This window comes from Protomyctophum parallelum (assembly GCF_964188405.1).
Source record: "Protomyctophum parallelum genome assembly, chromosome: 4".
Lineage (NCBI taxonomy): Eukaryota > Metazoa > Chordata > Actinopteri > Myctophiformes > Myctophidae > Protomyctophum > Protomyctophum parallelum.
In genome coordinates this window covers 32,666,822-32,682,920 of record NC_139700.1, presented here as the reverse complement: position 1 = coordinate 32,682,920, position 16,099 = coordinate 32,666,822, and the positions used below count along the sequence as shown (strand labels likewise).

Here is a 16,099-nt window from a genome sequence, read left to right as displayed (position 1 = left end):
TTTTGGACATACAATGTTTTCAGCGACAGGAGCAGCAGCCGATTCTACAAATGCCTCCTAAAACAGTGATTCTCAAACTTTGTGCCATGGGGACCCCAAGAAGAGAAGAAAAATAGCAGATTGTACTGTACAAGCTCACACTTGTACATCTGCTATTTTTGAGAACCACTCTTCCAAATCCTATATTTAGTTCAAATTCAAAGTGACACTGATGCTTTCCTGGTTTTAATTGGTTAAATGGGCCCTGACAGATATGTCATTCTGAGAATGTAGACGTGGAATCAGGCCTGGAGTTCCTTCATTTTTGCCTTTGGACAAATGCCAGGGCAGGATAGGCCATCACATAACACACGCTTTTAGTTCATTGAAAGAATTCGTCGAATTTTAGAGTTAAGGGTTTCATGATTTCAAATATTCAAATATAGTAATATGTAGACTATCTGCAGGGAAATAAATAGATGATACAATCTGATCCATGCTCAGCCCTGCACCAATCAAAGTTACTGGATTGGTTTGAAGATGGGCCTGGGCCGTGTCTCAAAGCCGCAAAAATAAATAAAATAAAAATAAAGATGGGGAGTAAATAATACAGAATCTCAACAAAAGACACAGATATCTACATGACAAGAAACAGACACTGGTGTACATATTGACAAGAAAGAGACAGTCAGCTGGGGCAATAAGGCCCCTGTGGCCTCAGGGCATGTGACCTAGGGGTCACAAGGCCAGACTGAGGGGCAACAAAGACGGCCATGGCCTTCGTGGGCTCCCTGAAATGTGTGCGCTGAATATTCTCGACATTGGCATGCCTCACATCCTTGAGATGTCAGGCATCTCAAGGATGCCTGACATTCAAATGGTTGAATTGTACAAATATCTTAGGATCTGGTTGGACAACATGTTCAATTTCAAAATTTCAAATACCACATTGACTCCTTGCCTGGCGAAAAAGCTGAAATTCACACTGAGTTTCTACTATAGAATGAAGTTGTGCGTTTCCAATGCTTCTTGCAAAAAGCTGTTTGCTTCCTATCGCAGCTTGACTATTGCGATACTGTCTATCGCTTTGCCTGTTCCTCAACACTAGGCTACCTTTTTCATGCTGCATTGAGGTTCATTACCAATTACCCCTATAGGACTCATCATTGTACTCTCACTCTGTATGCCTTTGTCGGTCGGTGGTCCTCCTTAACGTCTCGCATGTTGCTACACTGGTATATTCTCACTTACAGTCATTCTCGGTAAGCTTCCAATTTACATCTGCTCTAAATTCGAGCTTGTCCAAAACTCTCTCAATCTCAGATCACATGTTTGGCTGCGCTATGTCGTACCCTCAATCAAATCTGAGGCGGGGGGAAAAAAGCCTTGCATTCTTTGGGCCCTTGTCTTGGAATGGCCTACAAACCAGACTCAAAGTGACTTCTGTGATTCCCATAGTGAGTATTAAAAGGGTTGCCATGGGCACATGGCCAATGCAGACACTTCTCCTGCCATGGGCACATGGCCAATGCAGACACTGCTCCTGCCATGGGCACATGGCCAATGCAGACACTGCTCCTGCCATGGGCACATGGCCCATGCAGACACTGCTCCTGCCATGGGCACATGGCCCATGCAGACACTGCTCCTGCTTCGACGTATAGGAAATGTTTGCTCTAGTCCTGTATTAGTTTAGTAGCAAACATTGACGTTAGTCTTTATCAGTTTTATTGGTCATCTTATTAGATATTCCTGTTCCTTGAGCTTCCTATAGGTATAGGGTAATGTGCTTGCAAATATTATTTGTCTGTCCTAATTAATTGTCCTGTATTTGTTAGTACTGACAGAGCTGTGTAACATTATTTGCCTCTTCTCTTGGCCTGCAGTTCACAGTTGTACATTTTTTTACTTTTGACACCTGACAATCAAAGCATGCATTGACCTTAAGGAGTGCTGATATGTTTGCATAGCAGAGCGTTCTTACTTGGATGCACGAGTCTCCAAGGTGTAGGTCTTGTTATCCCAGTCGTCAGGATCAGGGGCGTACACCTTCCCCAGTGCCGCGGCGGCCAGCCGTCCTTTTCAAGGTAACGCATGCACACACACACACACACACACACACACACACACACACACACACACACACACACACACACACACACACACACACACACACACACACACACACACACACGTTTGTATTACTCTACTAAGTTTAGGACAGCATTTAAAATAAGTTGTAAATAGCAGATCTATAGATGTTGGGCCATCACAACAATACTAAGTATAAAATAGGGAGTCCAACTGCAAAACCTAACCTCTAAAGATCAAATCCTAACCCTAAACCCAGCCGGAATCTTTTCCTAACCCCACGTTTTAACAGTGGGCGAACAGCGGCGACTCTGGGTGGGCGTTTCTGCTGTCATTACCTTATGTAGTGTAAACGTATCACCGTTCCACGTGGAAGGTATAAACAAAGCAACACATAGCCTCGCGTAGCGATACTCATACTAATATCACTGCGTGTTATTAGTTTAGTCCCTCACAGTATTAGATTTATTTTTGCAATGTCCCGCCCATATTTGAATACTAGGCCCCACAATTGCAATATGCATTGCATTTGCATTGAATGCATTTGCAATATGCATTGCAAAGGCAGATGAAGGGTGGCTATGCAAGGCTAACACATGAATTTGATTGGCTTTTGCCGGACAATGTTGTAGAAAATATATTTTCATGTCCTCCATCCACTTTTCGACTATCGCATCTTTGCCTATCGCCAGCAGTTGCCGAGTCCCATAGACAAATAGGCAGGCTGTCACCCGCTCTTAAAACGTACCGTAATTGGAATCATAACTTCCCGAATCATACTTATCCTAAAAAGCAACCATTTCTATAGAGGGCCAGGAAAATGGTCCTCAAAAATGTCCACTTCTCTAATTCGACTACAACTCGTGCGTTTCAACAGGTCTTCCTAACAGGTCTTCCCATATGCTGAGGAAGACCTGTTACCCTGAAGCGTGTCCGTTGCTCTGTCCGTGGAGAAGTAAACTAAAATATATGGAAAGGATATTTATTGTGTGCTGGCTGTTTTCTCAGTTTCATGATGTTATTGAGCCGTGCATTCACCTTTGTTTAATCTGAAGTGTTGCGGCCTTGCGGGCATTCTGCTTTGCATTTCTTTCTCTACTTCAACCATACTTGTAAGTTGTACGGACATTCGGTATAGTTTAGCAACACGTATACGCACCCAAGAAAGACACATTCTTTCCGAACAAAATGTCACTGATAGCAACATTTATCTTTCAGCTACTCTCACCCCCCACCCCTCGTTATCTTGCATTCTCACGTTCTGTTCTAGTTATAGCTGTACCTTGGTAACTGTTGGAGCCTTCCGCCGCCTGAGTGGAAGAGACTCTCTGCTCCACTTCACAGAGAGCAGGGCTTAAGGAAGTGGGCCTATCTCTGACTATGGATTATGTTATTATCAACCTACAGTGCCAGAATACGGCAGCTGGGTAAGTGGGAAAACAACAGCAGCCCGGATGAGTCACAGTGTCAGTGTTTACCATAATTATCCAAACTGTGCCGTGTGGCACGACCATGCAATCAAAATACTAACGAGCCCAAAACACCTGACCGGCTTACCCTGAGGGTGATGCGTAAACAACCCATGGTGCTCGATATAATGTTCTCAGTTTTCAGATTATCTTTTAGACAGGGTTTTTGGCAACTTTGCAGACAGAGAAGATCAAATACACAAGCATTTGCATGACAAAACTTTGATACTTAATAATGGGGGAGGCAGATTATGAATTTGACACGGAATGAAAACTTTTCCTCCCACAGTGGTGCCATTAATCCCATAACACCCTCCCACCCACTTCCACCCCATCCCCCCCACGCCCTCGCTCCTTCATGGTCTGTCAGCGGTGCAGAACCTCGTTGCAGGAAGAAAAGCAGACGAGGTGTTTAATAATAACGCTGTGGTTTTCCTGTGCAGTCACTATGTAGATTACAGAAGGCCTGACGTTAGAGCCACCCTCCGTGACTTTTGGAACATGTATGCCTCATGATTGGTCACCACCCAATAGAGCACCCAAGTCTGACGTCAATATCGGTAGAGGGCGCAAATCCACGGGTTCATTAAGCCTACTTTATATAATTTGCATTGTAATCCCCATAGGGGGATTTGACATTGCCTCATATAAGAACTGTGTTTGAAAAATAAATATGTCATCCCGGCCGTTTCATTATGGATATGAAGAATCGACTGGCTGAGGGAAAACGCTATTGTTACTGGTACTGAATTAGTTACATTTTCGCTAGAAACACTGTATCATATATGAGTGACTGACTGTTGCAAACAATACAGAGACAGCTCCCTGACAATAACGCAGAGACAGCTTGTTTATTTTTGGACCACAATGCTTATATGAAATGATTTTAAGATGACCCCATGTTATTCTCCATAGAGAAATTACTTCCGTGAACCAGGGGAATCGAGGGGATGAGCGAGTGAAAAATAGTTACATTTGACACCGTCTGTTTGGAGAAAAAAAAGTATTATGCCGATCTACCGAAGTAGCGTTGGAAATAAATAAAATAAAATCCTGTCATTCATTCATGTCCCCCACTGAAGAACGCTGATCAACAACAACCACAGCCTCTCACCTTTGCGGCTGTGGACATACACGTCTTTCTCCCCCGCCTGGTGAGCGTTGTCGTTCTGGTCTCCGATGGTGACGGTGAGGGTGCTAGTCACCGTCCTGGGCGGGTGGCCGCTGTCGGTGAGGACCAGCGGCAGGTGGAACTCCCTCTGTCTCTCCCTGTCGAACCTCCTCAGGGCCGTGAGTGTGGCCGAGCCGTTCCCATGGTCACGCAGGTGGAAGTCTGCAACAGTTATTATAGTTAGCTAAACTAACTAAAAACCATACAGAAAATCTCCTTAGTTGAAATGTTTTAATCAATATTTACGCCGCTTGCTGTCAAGAATTGTCAGAAGTCTTAAAAATAGTGAAAATGGCCAATCTACAGTAGCCTACAAGCTCACTGATCTGATCAGCTATTTTCACTATTTTTCTGAGCTTGTTTGAATCTCGCCCTTGGCTACCCCATATTACAATAAAAATCACAACAATTAAAAAACACAAACACAAAAACTAATGAAAACTAAACTAAAACTAAATACAAACTAAACTAGCAAACACACTTTGAAAATGAAGCAAAGCGAAACTGAAACCAAAAACCAAAAACGAAATGACTATATGAATAAGAACCTTGTGAGTGCAGTGGAGACTGCAGTGCCAGAGAGAAGGGAGGCCCGTGCTCGGGGGAGTCTCTGTCCACCACGTGCAGCAAGGTGGAGGTCTGGTTGAGCCACACCACGTGGGGGGAGGGGCTGTTCTCCCACAGCACGGGGGAGTAGGGAGCCTCCAGCTCCGGCGCGTTGTCGTTCACATCCAGCATCGGCAGGTGGAGCGTGACGCTGCCACTCAGAGCCGGGGAGCCGCGGTCCACAGCCACGATCACCAGCTCGTACCTAAGAGGGTTGTCACCATTATCACCACGTTTTAGAGTTGATGAATAATCGCAATTATTTTCAGCTTTGTAAACAAATAACTTAAAGCTGCACTATAACTTTCCTCTTCTACTGTACCTTGGATTTGAACCCGGTTTCTTTCGCAAGTGCTGAATTATTTTACCATTGAGCTAATAGAGCTTGCCCTGCTTGCTCAGGGGATAAATCTTGACCATCAGGTCAAAACTGGTGATCCAGTATCTACTGTAGGTGAGACATGACCTTTGATACGATCTAAATGGCTCAATAGAAGAGTAGGGAGACATATTTATTCATAAAAATAAAGTTACATATTGAGGCTCTATAAGCTATAGAGCGTCGCAGTCCCTCCCCCTTTCAGAACAACGAGTGGCCCAGGAAATGGTTCTCCATTCATTTTCACCATAGGCGATTCCTAAATTATTTATTTAAAGACGGTTACGCCGCGGACAAAGCCAACTCGGATCGTGACAAATCATGACAATGAACACAATGTTTTGGGCCAAACAAATAATTAGAAAGTAGAAAAAAGCAGCAGGTTACAACACTTTCTTTGTTGTTTTTCTTCTTATAAATTATTTGATCGGCCCAAAACATTGTGTTCATTGTCATGATTTGTCACGATCCAAGTTGGCTTTGTCAGCGGCGTAACCGTCTTTAAATAAATAATTTAGGAATCGCCTATGGTGAAAATGAATGGAGAACCATTTCCTGGGCCACTCGTTGTTCTGAAAGGGGGAGGGACTGCGACGCTCTATACAAAGACAATGACCAGTACCCGGCTCTAGAGCACAGAGTCGGTAAAGATGGAAGTTGGAGATCCATGCCCCACCCGGGGCAAATTATGCAATACCCGTTGTACCCATGTCAGAGTACCCGTTCCAGTGGTAAAGGAGACTGAAAATAACAGCCAAAAAAGAACATGCACATCCTACTAGGCAGGGTGCCTACTAGGCAGGGTGCCTACTAGGCAGGGTGCTGGATTAAAGTAAATAAATGAAAAAAATCTGCACACCATTTTCAGTAAAAAAAAGTTCTGGGAGCCGAAAATGGTGTGCGGATAGTTTTAATTTATTTATAGAGTACGCGTTGTTTTAATTTATTTATAGAGTACGCATTCCACCCATCTGTCTGTGACCCTTTTATGCCCATATATGGAGATTTCTATATGGAGTGTTGTGATGTCAGGACAGGCCAGCTCCATATATGGAGCCTGGGCAGGGGCCCTGTCCAGAGCCCGGGCAGAAGCCTTTTGCGGGGGTTCTGGACAACCGTGGGTCCGACCGACTCGACACCGGGCACTGCACTCCCTGCGGGGGTGGAACGCGGACGTACACACGTACAGACGTACACATGTACAGAGACGTGGTGCATTTATAGAGAGATGAATGGAATGCAAAATGATCGCAATTATGACAAGCTTACTCGTACCCTGTCATGGTCTCACGGTCGAGGGGCCTGGCGACTATAACCACGCCAGCTCGGTTGACGGCGAAGTGTCCGAAGGGGTCGGACTCGGGCGAGACGCTGTACAGGACGTCACCGTTCAGCCCCGCGTCCGAGTCACTGGCCACCACCTGTATGGTGCAACAGTCAAACCAATCAATGTAATCGATTATTAAAAATTATCAATTGATAATTGATTTGAACAAAAAACAAAAAGAACTATTGACTTTAGTGAATGTATTTTTTCTTCTTCTTTCAAATGTTTTTTGAAAATTTGAAAAATCTCAATCTACAATCTCATAACACTTTGCAATGTGATATGTTGTGAGCTTGTAGATCAGGTATTGCTATTCGTGCAACAGCAGCATTATAGTACGATTAAGCAATAAGCCACGAGAGGTCTCAGGTTACCAGGTATTTTACAATGGCTGGGGGCGTAGGCAGACCAGACGCGGAGCGGAGGGTTACAAACATATAGCAATATTAACCTAATAAAACGATTAAATTCACAAAAGTAGCTACGCTTTGCGCCACCAGAGAGAGCCACATCACTTCATTGTTTTGCTCTAGAATGAATAAGAAGGATGGTGCACGGAGGCGCGGCCTAGGCTCCTGCAGGAGGTTTGCACATGCTCAGTGTAAACAGGAACTGCGATGATGAGGTGTTCCAACAGAGGTGCTAGAGGTGCATGAGAGTTGCTGACACTGAACTGAAATAATAAAAAGGATATCACAAAAAGAGTATAGTACAAGTTGATTTTGTTTTTATTTTAAAAAGTATATCAATTTCATAACTGTGGAAAAAATGTTGTGTATAACAGACAAAGATAAAGGACAAGTACATTCACTAAATGTTAATGTTTTTGTATATTTTCTTTTGTGGATTTTCCATGTTCTTTAGTACTTGTGTCAAACTTTTATTTTTGTGAAATGACAAAGGAACATGGATACTGTTCATTCAAGTGCTGTGGATGATACAAAACATTTGAAAGGGGAAGGGTGGCTGCTGTTTAATTCTCAACTGTTCTGGATCTCATTATGTACATCACAAGTTATGAGCTTTCTATCTAGCACCTCTGCTGGAACACTCCATCATCGCAGTTCCTGTTTACACTGAGCATGTGCAAACCTCCCGCAGGAGCCTAGGTCGCGCCTCCGTGCACTATCCTTCTTATTCATTATAGGTTTTGCTCGTCAAGTAGCCTATGTGACGGGAGAATAGCGCTTGATGTCTTTACTGGGCTGCCGGGAGCCACACATTCACAGTCATATGAGCCGGGCGGTGCTTTACACGCCCGCACGGCATGTGTTTGTAAAGCAATCAAGCGCTCCCCTTCCCCAGTACAGCTACAGAGATGTGGAATCGGCTGCGAATTATATAAAGTGATTGAAGGAGTGGGTTATCGGTGGAATTTACACCGGTCACGTGACGGTAACCAGCCAATCAGAATCAAGTATTGGGACTACCCGTTTTAGAATTAAGTATTAAATAGGGCTAATTGATTTTGATTGAATTTGCTAATTATAAAAAAGTCATTTCCAAATTTCCACACCGATTCGTTGATAAAAATGAACTGGAATGTCTAAGAGAAATAATGGTTAACCAACCAGTGTTGATTTCGTCGACTAAAACTAAGACGAAAAAATTTCTTCGACTACCTTTTTTCACTGACAAAAACTAAAAGGAAACTAAATGAAAACTAAGCTATGATGACTAAAACTAAGACTAAATATACTGACAATTTCGTCAACAAATAAAAAATTTGCTGCCAAAAACAACCCTGTAACCAAACCAACCTGGATGACGGTGGTTCCCACAGCCACGTCCTCGGGCAGCGGGGACAGCAGGTGAAAGGCGGGGGTGAAGACGGGGGCGTTGTCGTTGTGGTCCTCCACCAGCACCAGACAGTGGATGAGACTGGAGAAGTCAGAGTCCTCCACCCGGACGCTGAGGTTGAAGCGCTGCTCGCTCGCCTTCTCATAGTCCAGCTTCTTCTTCAGCCTCAGGGTGGCGCTCTGCTCCGTCCCGTGCTTGGACATGTAGAACCTCTGCTCGGGGTCACCTGTAGGGGGAGGGGGGGGTTGCAGGTTAATCGGACTGATCGATTCAATCGACCGTAACAAATAATCGATTACATCGATCATAAAACAATTTCGATAATCAATATTTTTTAATAATATAGCGATTAATATAGATTAATAAATAAACATTTTTTTAAAATAAAAATAGCTTCACGATTATTCAAATAATTGCAAATGTAATTCATTGATTGGTTAGGTCATAATGCCAATAGTGTCAGTGCAGAGTCACACCTGCCACCACGGTGAAGGCCAGCTGTCCGTGCGCGCCGCTGTCCTGATCCACGGCGCTCAGCTCCAGGATCGGCGTGTCCGGCTCGTCGCTCTCGGACACCCGGGCCCCGCACCACTCCTCTCTGAACCTGGGCACGTGATCGTTGACGTCCGTCACCAAGACCGTGGCGGTGGCCGTGCCCGTCATACCCCCGCCGTCCTGGGCCTCCACGACCAGCCGGTGCCTCTCCACCAGCTCCCGGTCGAGGCCCTCCGCCGCCACCGATATGGTGCCCGTGCTGGCGTCGATGTTGAACATTCCGGCGCCGCCCTCCGCGCTGCGGGCGTTCTCGGCGATGCGGTAGGTGAGGATGGCGTTCTGTCCAACCGCCGCGTCGTCCAGGTCCACCGCTGTCAATTTGCATTCATTTAGCCATGTAGCTCTCATGCAGAGCCACGTACAATCAATCAATCACGTTAATATAGAGTACAGAGAGAAGAGAACCGTGTCGGGCCTCAGACTAGGATACCAGGTAAACAATGAACCTCATATAGTCTGTCTAAACAACATGGACATACATGTACAGTATACTAGGATTAGGATACCAGGTAAACAATGAACCTAGCATATAGTCTGTCTAAACAACATGGACATACATGTATACTACGATTAGGATATCAGGTAATCAATGAACCTAGCATCTGACCAAACATGGAACTACCAAGTAATCAATGAACCTAGCATCTGACCAGTGTTGATTTCGTTGACTAAAACTAAGACGAAAAATGTTCGTCGACTACCTTTTTTCACTGACGAAAACTAAATTGAAACTAAATTAAAACTAAGCTAAATGTATTGACAATTTCGTCAACAGATAGAAACTAGACTAAAATATTAGGAAGGGACTAATGGACAAGAGATCCAGTATTAGTCATTTTACACTTGGTTGCTTGCTAAAAATAGCCGATCTACAAGCTCGTAGATCTGCTATTTTCAGCAAGTGTAAAAACAGTCATTACGACGGCATCAAGGCCCGCCAAGATACACTTTAGTCAACTGTAGATTTAGTCGACTAAAATCAAATTATATTTAGTCGACTAAAACTAGACTAACGCTAAGACATTCCAGGTGACAAAAATGTGACTAAAACTAAATGTAAACTATTCAAGAGACTATGACTATGACTAAAACTAAAATTTGCTGCCAAAAACAACAGTGCATGGAACTAAAGGATACCAGGTGACCATCAATGAACCTAAATGACATACCGGTCATCTCCATGACAAAGGTCCCGGGAGGGGAGTCCTCGGCCACGCTGCCCTGGCACCCGTCGGGCGAGCAGGGAAAGGCGGGCGCGTTGTCGTTGATGTCCCACACGTTGATGACGACGTCGGTGAAGCCGGTGAGCCCGTCACCCTCCTCGTCAGTGGCCATGACCACGAAGCGCCAGACGGCGCGCTCCTCGCGGTCCATGGTCCGCTGGGCGTACATCTCCCCGCTGATGTCGTTGATCATGAACTGGGACTCGGCGCCCTGGCCGTGAATGGAGTAGCGAATGGCGCCCTGGTCTGCGTCTTTGTCCGGGTCGGTGGCGGTCACCTGGAGAGATTACATCAAACATCATTTAAGAATGCCGTTTCTCAACTTGGGCCCGTGAACCACCAGAGGAGGTCCAAACGGACACGTACGGTTCTGTGTCCTGAGGACACCATCTAGACAAGAGTTACATTGTCTACAGTGTAGATCGAGGTCCTAGAGTTTTAATTGTCAAATGGGGGTACATGACCTAATGCATATCAAACTGGCGGTCCTTGAAATGAAAAATGAAAATCACTGATGTGGAACTATTAATCCACCCACATGGTAAACAGTAAACACTGACACCATTTGACCTTTTGAACCATTTGAAGCACTGGAACTGCTTATCCAGCTAGACAGTAAATACTGGAACTATATGTATTCACCCCCACGGTCAAGGATTTTATTTTTCAGTTAAAACATGGCCACAGCAAATGCATTGTTCTTCTAGGTCTGCACACACACTGGAAAAAGTACTCACATTTGGTACTTGTAAAAGTATCAATACTACAAAATAGAAATACTCAGTAGTAGAAGTATTGGTATAAATAATATACTTAAAAAAAGTAAAACTGGGATTTTTTCAAAAAATATAAAATATTTTGAAAATAGCCACTGTGAACTTGTAGATCGACTATTTTCAAATGGCCAAAATGAGGTGGTTAATGTATAGTTTGTAATAATAATCAAAATCCACAAAGTAACTACAGTAGTAACTAAAGTTTTCAAATAAACGTAGTGGAGTAAAAGTACTATTTGGATCCGAGATGTAGTAAAGTATAAGTAAAAGTATTGGAAAATGGGAAAACTCAACTGACATTTATTTCAGGGGTAAAGCAGGGCAGAGCAGGGCAGAGCTCGTAGATCTGCTACTTTTGATATAATGCTTGTGTGTGATGCATCATGCTGTACTGTGATTAAAGGCATTAATACAAAACACACACTCGGGGAGAGGTGTCCTGTCCTGATATATTATGTATTTTTTCCCCTCTTTTTTCCCAAATCATCTCGCTTCATGATTTACATAATCACCACTCCACAGTCAGCACATTACCTTCCCCTACCTATTATGTTCTTAAGCTAGGTTGTTCTTTTTCTAAACCTCCCAAATGAATATTGTTACCGTGTATCTCCATATTTCATCATTTTATGTTTTAATGCCGTACTTGTACAATGTGTCTTGCAAAAGTAGCGAAAATAGCAAATCTACAATCTCAGTTTGTAAAAAAAGGTTATAGTAGGCCTAAGGGCATTTTATCAGGTATTTGACAAATCTGGGAACTAAATCGTTACCAAGAAATTTCTTCACCAATGTGTTTCTAAAGGTGTCTAATAACATGTACTAAAAGTTTGAAATTCAACTCGCGGGGGAAATTCAGTTATTAGCATAATATGTGACCATACCCATAACATCCATAAAGAAAAAAAGTCCAAATTTCATCATTCTTTCAGTAGCATGTGACATATGAAACTAGGGGGTTTTCATGATTCTGAATCCATTCCAAGCATTAGTTTTGCACAAAAAACACTCCTTGGGAGGAAAACGGCCATAGCCGTCATCACAAACGTGATGAGGTCAGCACATTTGGTCAAGTGGATATGGCCTAATTTAGCCCAAGGAGTGTTTTTTGTGCAAGACTAATGCTTGGAATGGATTCAGAATCATGAAAAACCCCTAGTTTCATATGTCACATGCTACTTAAAGAATGATGAAATTTTGACTTTTTGGCCTTATATAGGATGTTATGGGTATGGTCACATATTATGCTAATAACTCAATTTCCCACAGGAGTTGAATTTCAAACTTTTAGTTGTTGTTATTAGACACATTTAGAAACACATTGGTCAAGAAATTTCTTGGTAACGATTTAGTTCCCAGATTTTCATAGATTTCTCTTACTATTATCTTTTTGCTTCTTCTTTTCTCACATGAAAGTTAAAGTGGTTAAGTCGGTCTGCAAATTTGAACCAAAGGTTTTGGAGATACAGGGCTCCATCTTGCACCACCCTAATCCCTTATCCCTAAACTAATTTGCCATTTTTAAAAACCTGTTAAAATAGTTCAACTAGCCGATCTATATCGAGATCTACAGCTTGTAGATCAGCTATTTGAATTATTTTAAAAGTTTTTTTTAAATAGTAAGAAATGGCTAATTAGTTTAGGGATAATAATGGATAAGGGGTGGCGCAAGATATAGCCATAGAGTATTAAAAGGATAGAGACTGATCTGGCGCGAAGCTCCGCCCCCCTCCCCCCCCCCCGCCCCCATCCACCCGGTAGACCAATTGTGTCGGACTGTGGCAGTGAGACTTATCAGACAGCAGAGTTTATTGAATATTTCCTAAACCCACTGTCGATAAAACACCCCAGTTTTATAAAAGACACTTACGATTTTGTGGACAAAATTAAAGCTATTATAGTAGGAAAGGAGGCCTTTTTGTTTTCGATAGATATAGACAGCCTCTACACAAACATTGAGACAGAAGCAGGCCTACTAGCAGTTAAAGAAGTCTTTAGTAAATACCCAGACACAAATCGACCAGAGGAGGAATTACTCCAATTACTAGACTTAAATCTAACCCAGAATGATTTTTCCTTTAACAACAAGTTTTATTTACAAATCAAAGGGACGGCCATGGGAAAGCGATTTGCACCATCTTATGCAAACATTTACATGAGCATATGGGAGCAGACAGCACTATAAAAATGCAGACTTAAACCAACACATTATTATAGGTTTCTGGATGATATTTTTGGAATATGGGAACATAGCAAAGAAGAATTCCAGGAATTTATTGATGTTCTAAATAGCCATCATAGATCCATAACGATAAAATGTGTGACACACACTGAAAGGATTGACTTTCTTGATGTAACAATCTTCAAGGGCCCAAACTTTAACACAAATGGGAAACTAGACTTAAAAGTATTCTTTAAAGAAACAGACACCTACGCCCTATTACACAAAACGTAATTTCACCCGACACACTCTTACACAGGGATAGTCAAATCACAACTACTAAGATTCCATAGGATTTGCACGCAAAGAAGTGATTTCAAAATAGCTTGTAAAACACTATTTAAGGCTCTCAGACTAAGAGGTTACACTAGGACATTCCTCCGGAAAGCTCAAAGTACCTTCTTAGAAGTAAGAGTGCGAGATCCAGGCCCTAAATTGGCCCTGATAACCAGTTATTCAACACAGAGCACACTAGCCAACAACAGAATAAAAAGGAATTTTGAGAACCGAACGGATGATCTTCTAAAAGATTATAAAATTATATCGGCCTACAGAAAAAACAAAAACCTTAAAGATTATCTAGTACACAGCAAGCTAAAAGAAATCAACACACCAGCACGCGAGGGACCAGAATACTTCAAACCCAAACAATTAGTCAAAAATAGAACTACAAAACGCGTGTTAGAGATTAAACAACAAATAACAACCAGAACCAGCAACTGCATTTACTTAATCACATGTGACAAATGTGGTTTACAATATGTCGGAGAAACGGGTAAAACAATAGGTACAAGGCTGGGACAACACAGGTACAATATTAACAATGGAAAAAAGACAACCACAAGGTTTGTGCAACATTTCATGGCTCATGGCATTGAAGCTCTAAAATGCGCTGGACTTCAACACAATCCCAACTGGACAGTAGGACAAAGACGTTTTAATGAAAAACAGTGGATTAAGAACCTCAACACGGATTTTCCTGGAGGCTTAAACATGCCTAAAATCAGATCTTGAACACAACTAAACTTAAACTCAGGATTAAACTGGAGAAATCTAAAAAATATTGGATTAGACTTCCTTCGGATACATGGCGAATGCATTTATTCCTTGCATTGTGCCTACACATGTTGCGACTTGCGGTCGCAACAGGTGTAGGCACAGTGCACTGAAGTTTTTTAATTCCCCCCCCGCTATTCATGTCAGCATTTGGGCCAAGGGGCCAGCTAGGCACTCCAACGTTGAAGCGCTGGGCCCTAGTGGTTAGAGGAAGGACTGCAGGTGGACCCGTGGATTCATGACGTGCAGCAAAACGCCACTGAGCAACTTCCACTGACATGAATAGCGGAGGGGGCGGAGCTTCGCGCCAGATCAGTCTCTATCCTTTTAATACTCTATGATTTGGGCACCAAATTTTGGTGCCCAAATGCGGAAGTGCAAACGAGCGCTCAATGTTAAAGCCCAGCTGCACGGGTTTCCTCGTCATGAATCCACGGGTCCGCGACCGTCCGCCTGCAGTCCTTCCTCTTACCACTAGGGCCCAGTGCCTCACTGGCCCCATGGATATAGCCCACAAGGTTTCCTCCCGACAGATACAATGTTTGTGTGTGTGTGCCGTGCGTGCGTGCGTGCATTCTCCAGTAGCCCCTTTCCTTCCATATGGCTTCTGATTGCGTTCCAGGTGTCTTTAATTTGCTTCTAAATGTTTTTCAAAGTCCATGCTAAATCCACCACAGTGGAGTAAAAGCCTCTATAAGTCTGGGGAAACCCTGGCACTCTGTAAAAGAAAGTGCGAATCTGGAATGACTACACTGCTGCAATGTGTTCCCTGTAACTGCAGAGATTAAAAAACACTTTACTGAATTAACTTTGCCGTATGAAAAACCAAGTCACTTTACAGGCAAGTCGTTATTAGCCACTTAAGGCCCTATATACTTCATTGAGTTCCCCAGAGGTCTATACTAGGTCCCCTAGCTGTTCTCCCTTTACATCAAATCTCTTCGCTGAAAATAGCTGATCTGAAAGTTCGCAATGTGCTCATGTACGTTAATATACGTTGTGAATTTGTCGATCAGCCATTTTCGCTGAATGTTTGCCCCAGAACAGGGACGCGGGTTCGTATGGTTAAAAACACAAGTCCTACTTTGTCTGACTAAATAGCTAAACATCAACAGATGGGCTGTTTTTGCCATTTTGTGGTTGAATTCAAATGTAAAGGTTTTCAAAAGGCTCGACCCCCACCCAATTTAAATATAATTGCTGCGGTCTCTGAATTCAATATAAGAGAAGATGAATTACACATAAAGCCTATCCAAGCAATATACTCATATGTGTATATATATATATATATAACTCTCCATTGGCTCCCGGTTGCTGCCCGCAGTACAAAACACTGATGTTAGCCTAAAAAGCAACCAAAGGTATGGCACCCCAATATCTTCAAAGTCTGATCTTATGGTCCTTATGATCCTAGATGACAATTTCTATGTATTTGAGGACATATTA

At 43.0% G+C, this 16,099-nt stretch overlaps 1 protein-coding gene across 1 annotated transcript in view; it reads right to left on the bottom strand.

The window, feature by feature from the left end:
• The window catches only part of LOC310857788 (neural-cadherin-like), a gene marked incomplete at its 5' end in the record, with an annotated part of 256,098 nt that overhangs the window by 79,612 nt on the left and 160,387 nt on the right, over window positions 1-16,099 (bottom strand). The window contains 7 exons of the mRNA XM_083763673.1: window positions 1,964-2,057; window positions 4,654-4,872; window positions 5,259-5,521; window positions 6,971-7,116; window positions 8,783-9,048; window positions 9,299-9,688; window positions 10,547-10,877. Of these exons, the coding sequence (XP_083619799.1) occupies window positions 1,964-2,057; window positions 4,654-4,872; window positions 5,259-5,521; window positions 6,971-7,116; window positions 8,783-9,048; window positions 9,299-9,688; window positions 10,547-10,877 (1,709 nt within the window). The remainder of the gene's footprint in view (window positions 1-1,963; window positions 2,058-4,653; window positions 4,873-5,258; window positions 5,522-6,970; window positions 7,117-8,782; window positions 9,049-9,298; window positions 9,689-10,546; window positions 10,878-16,099) is intronic.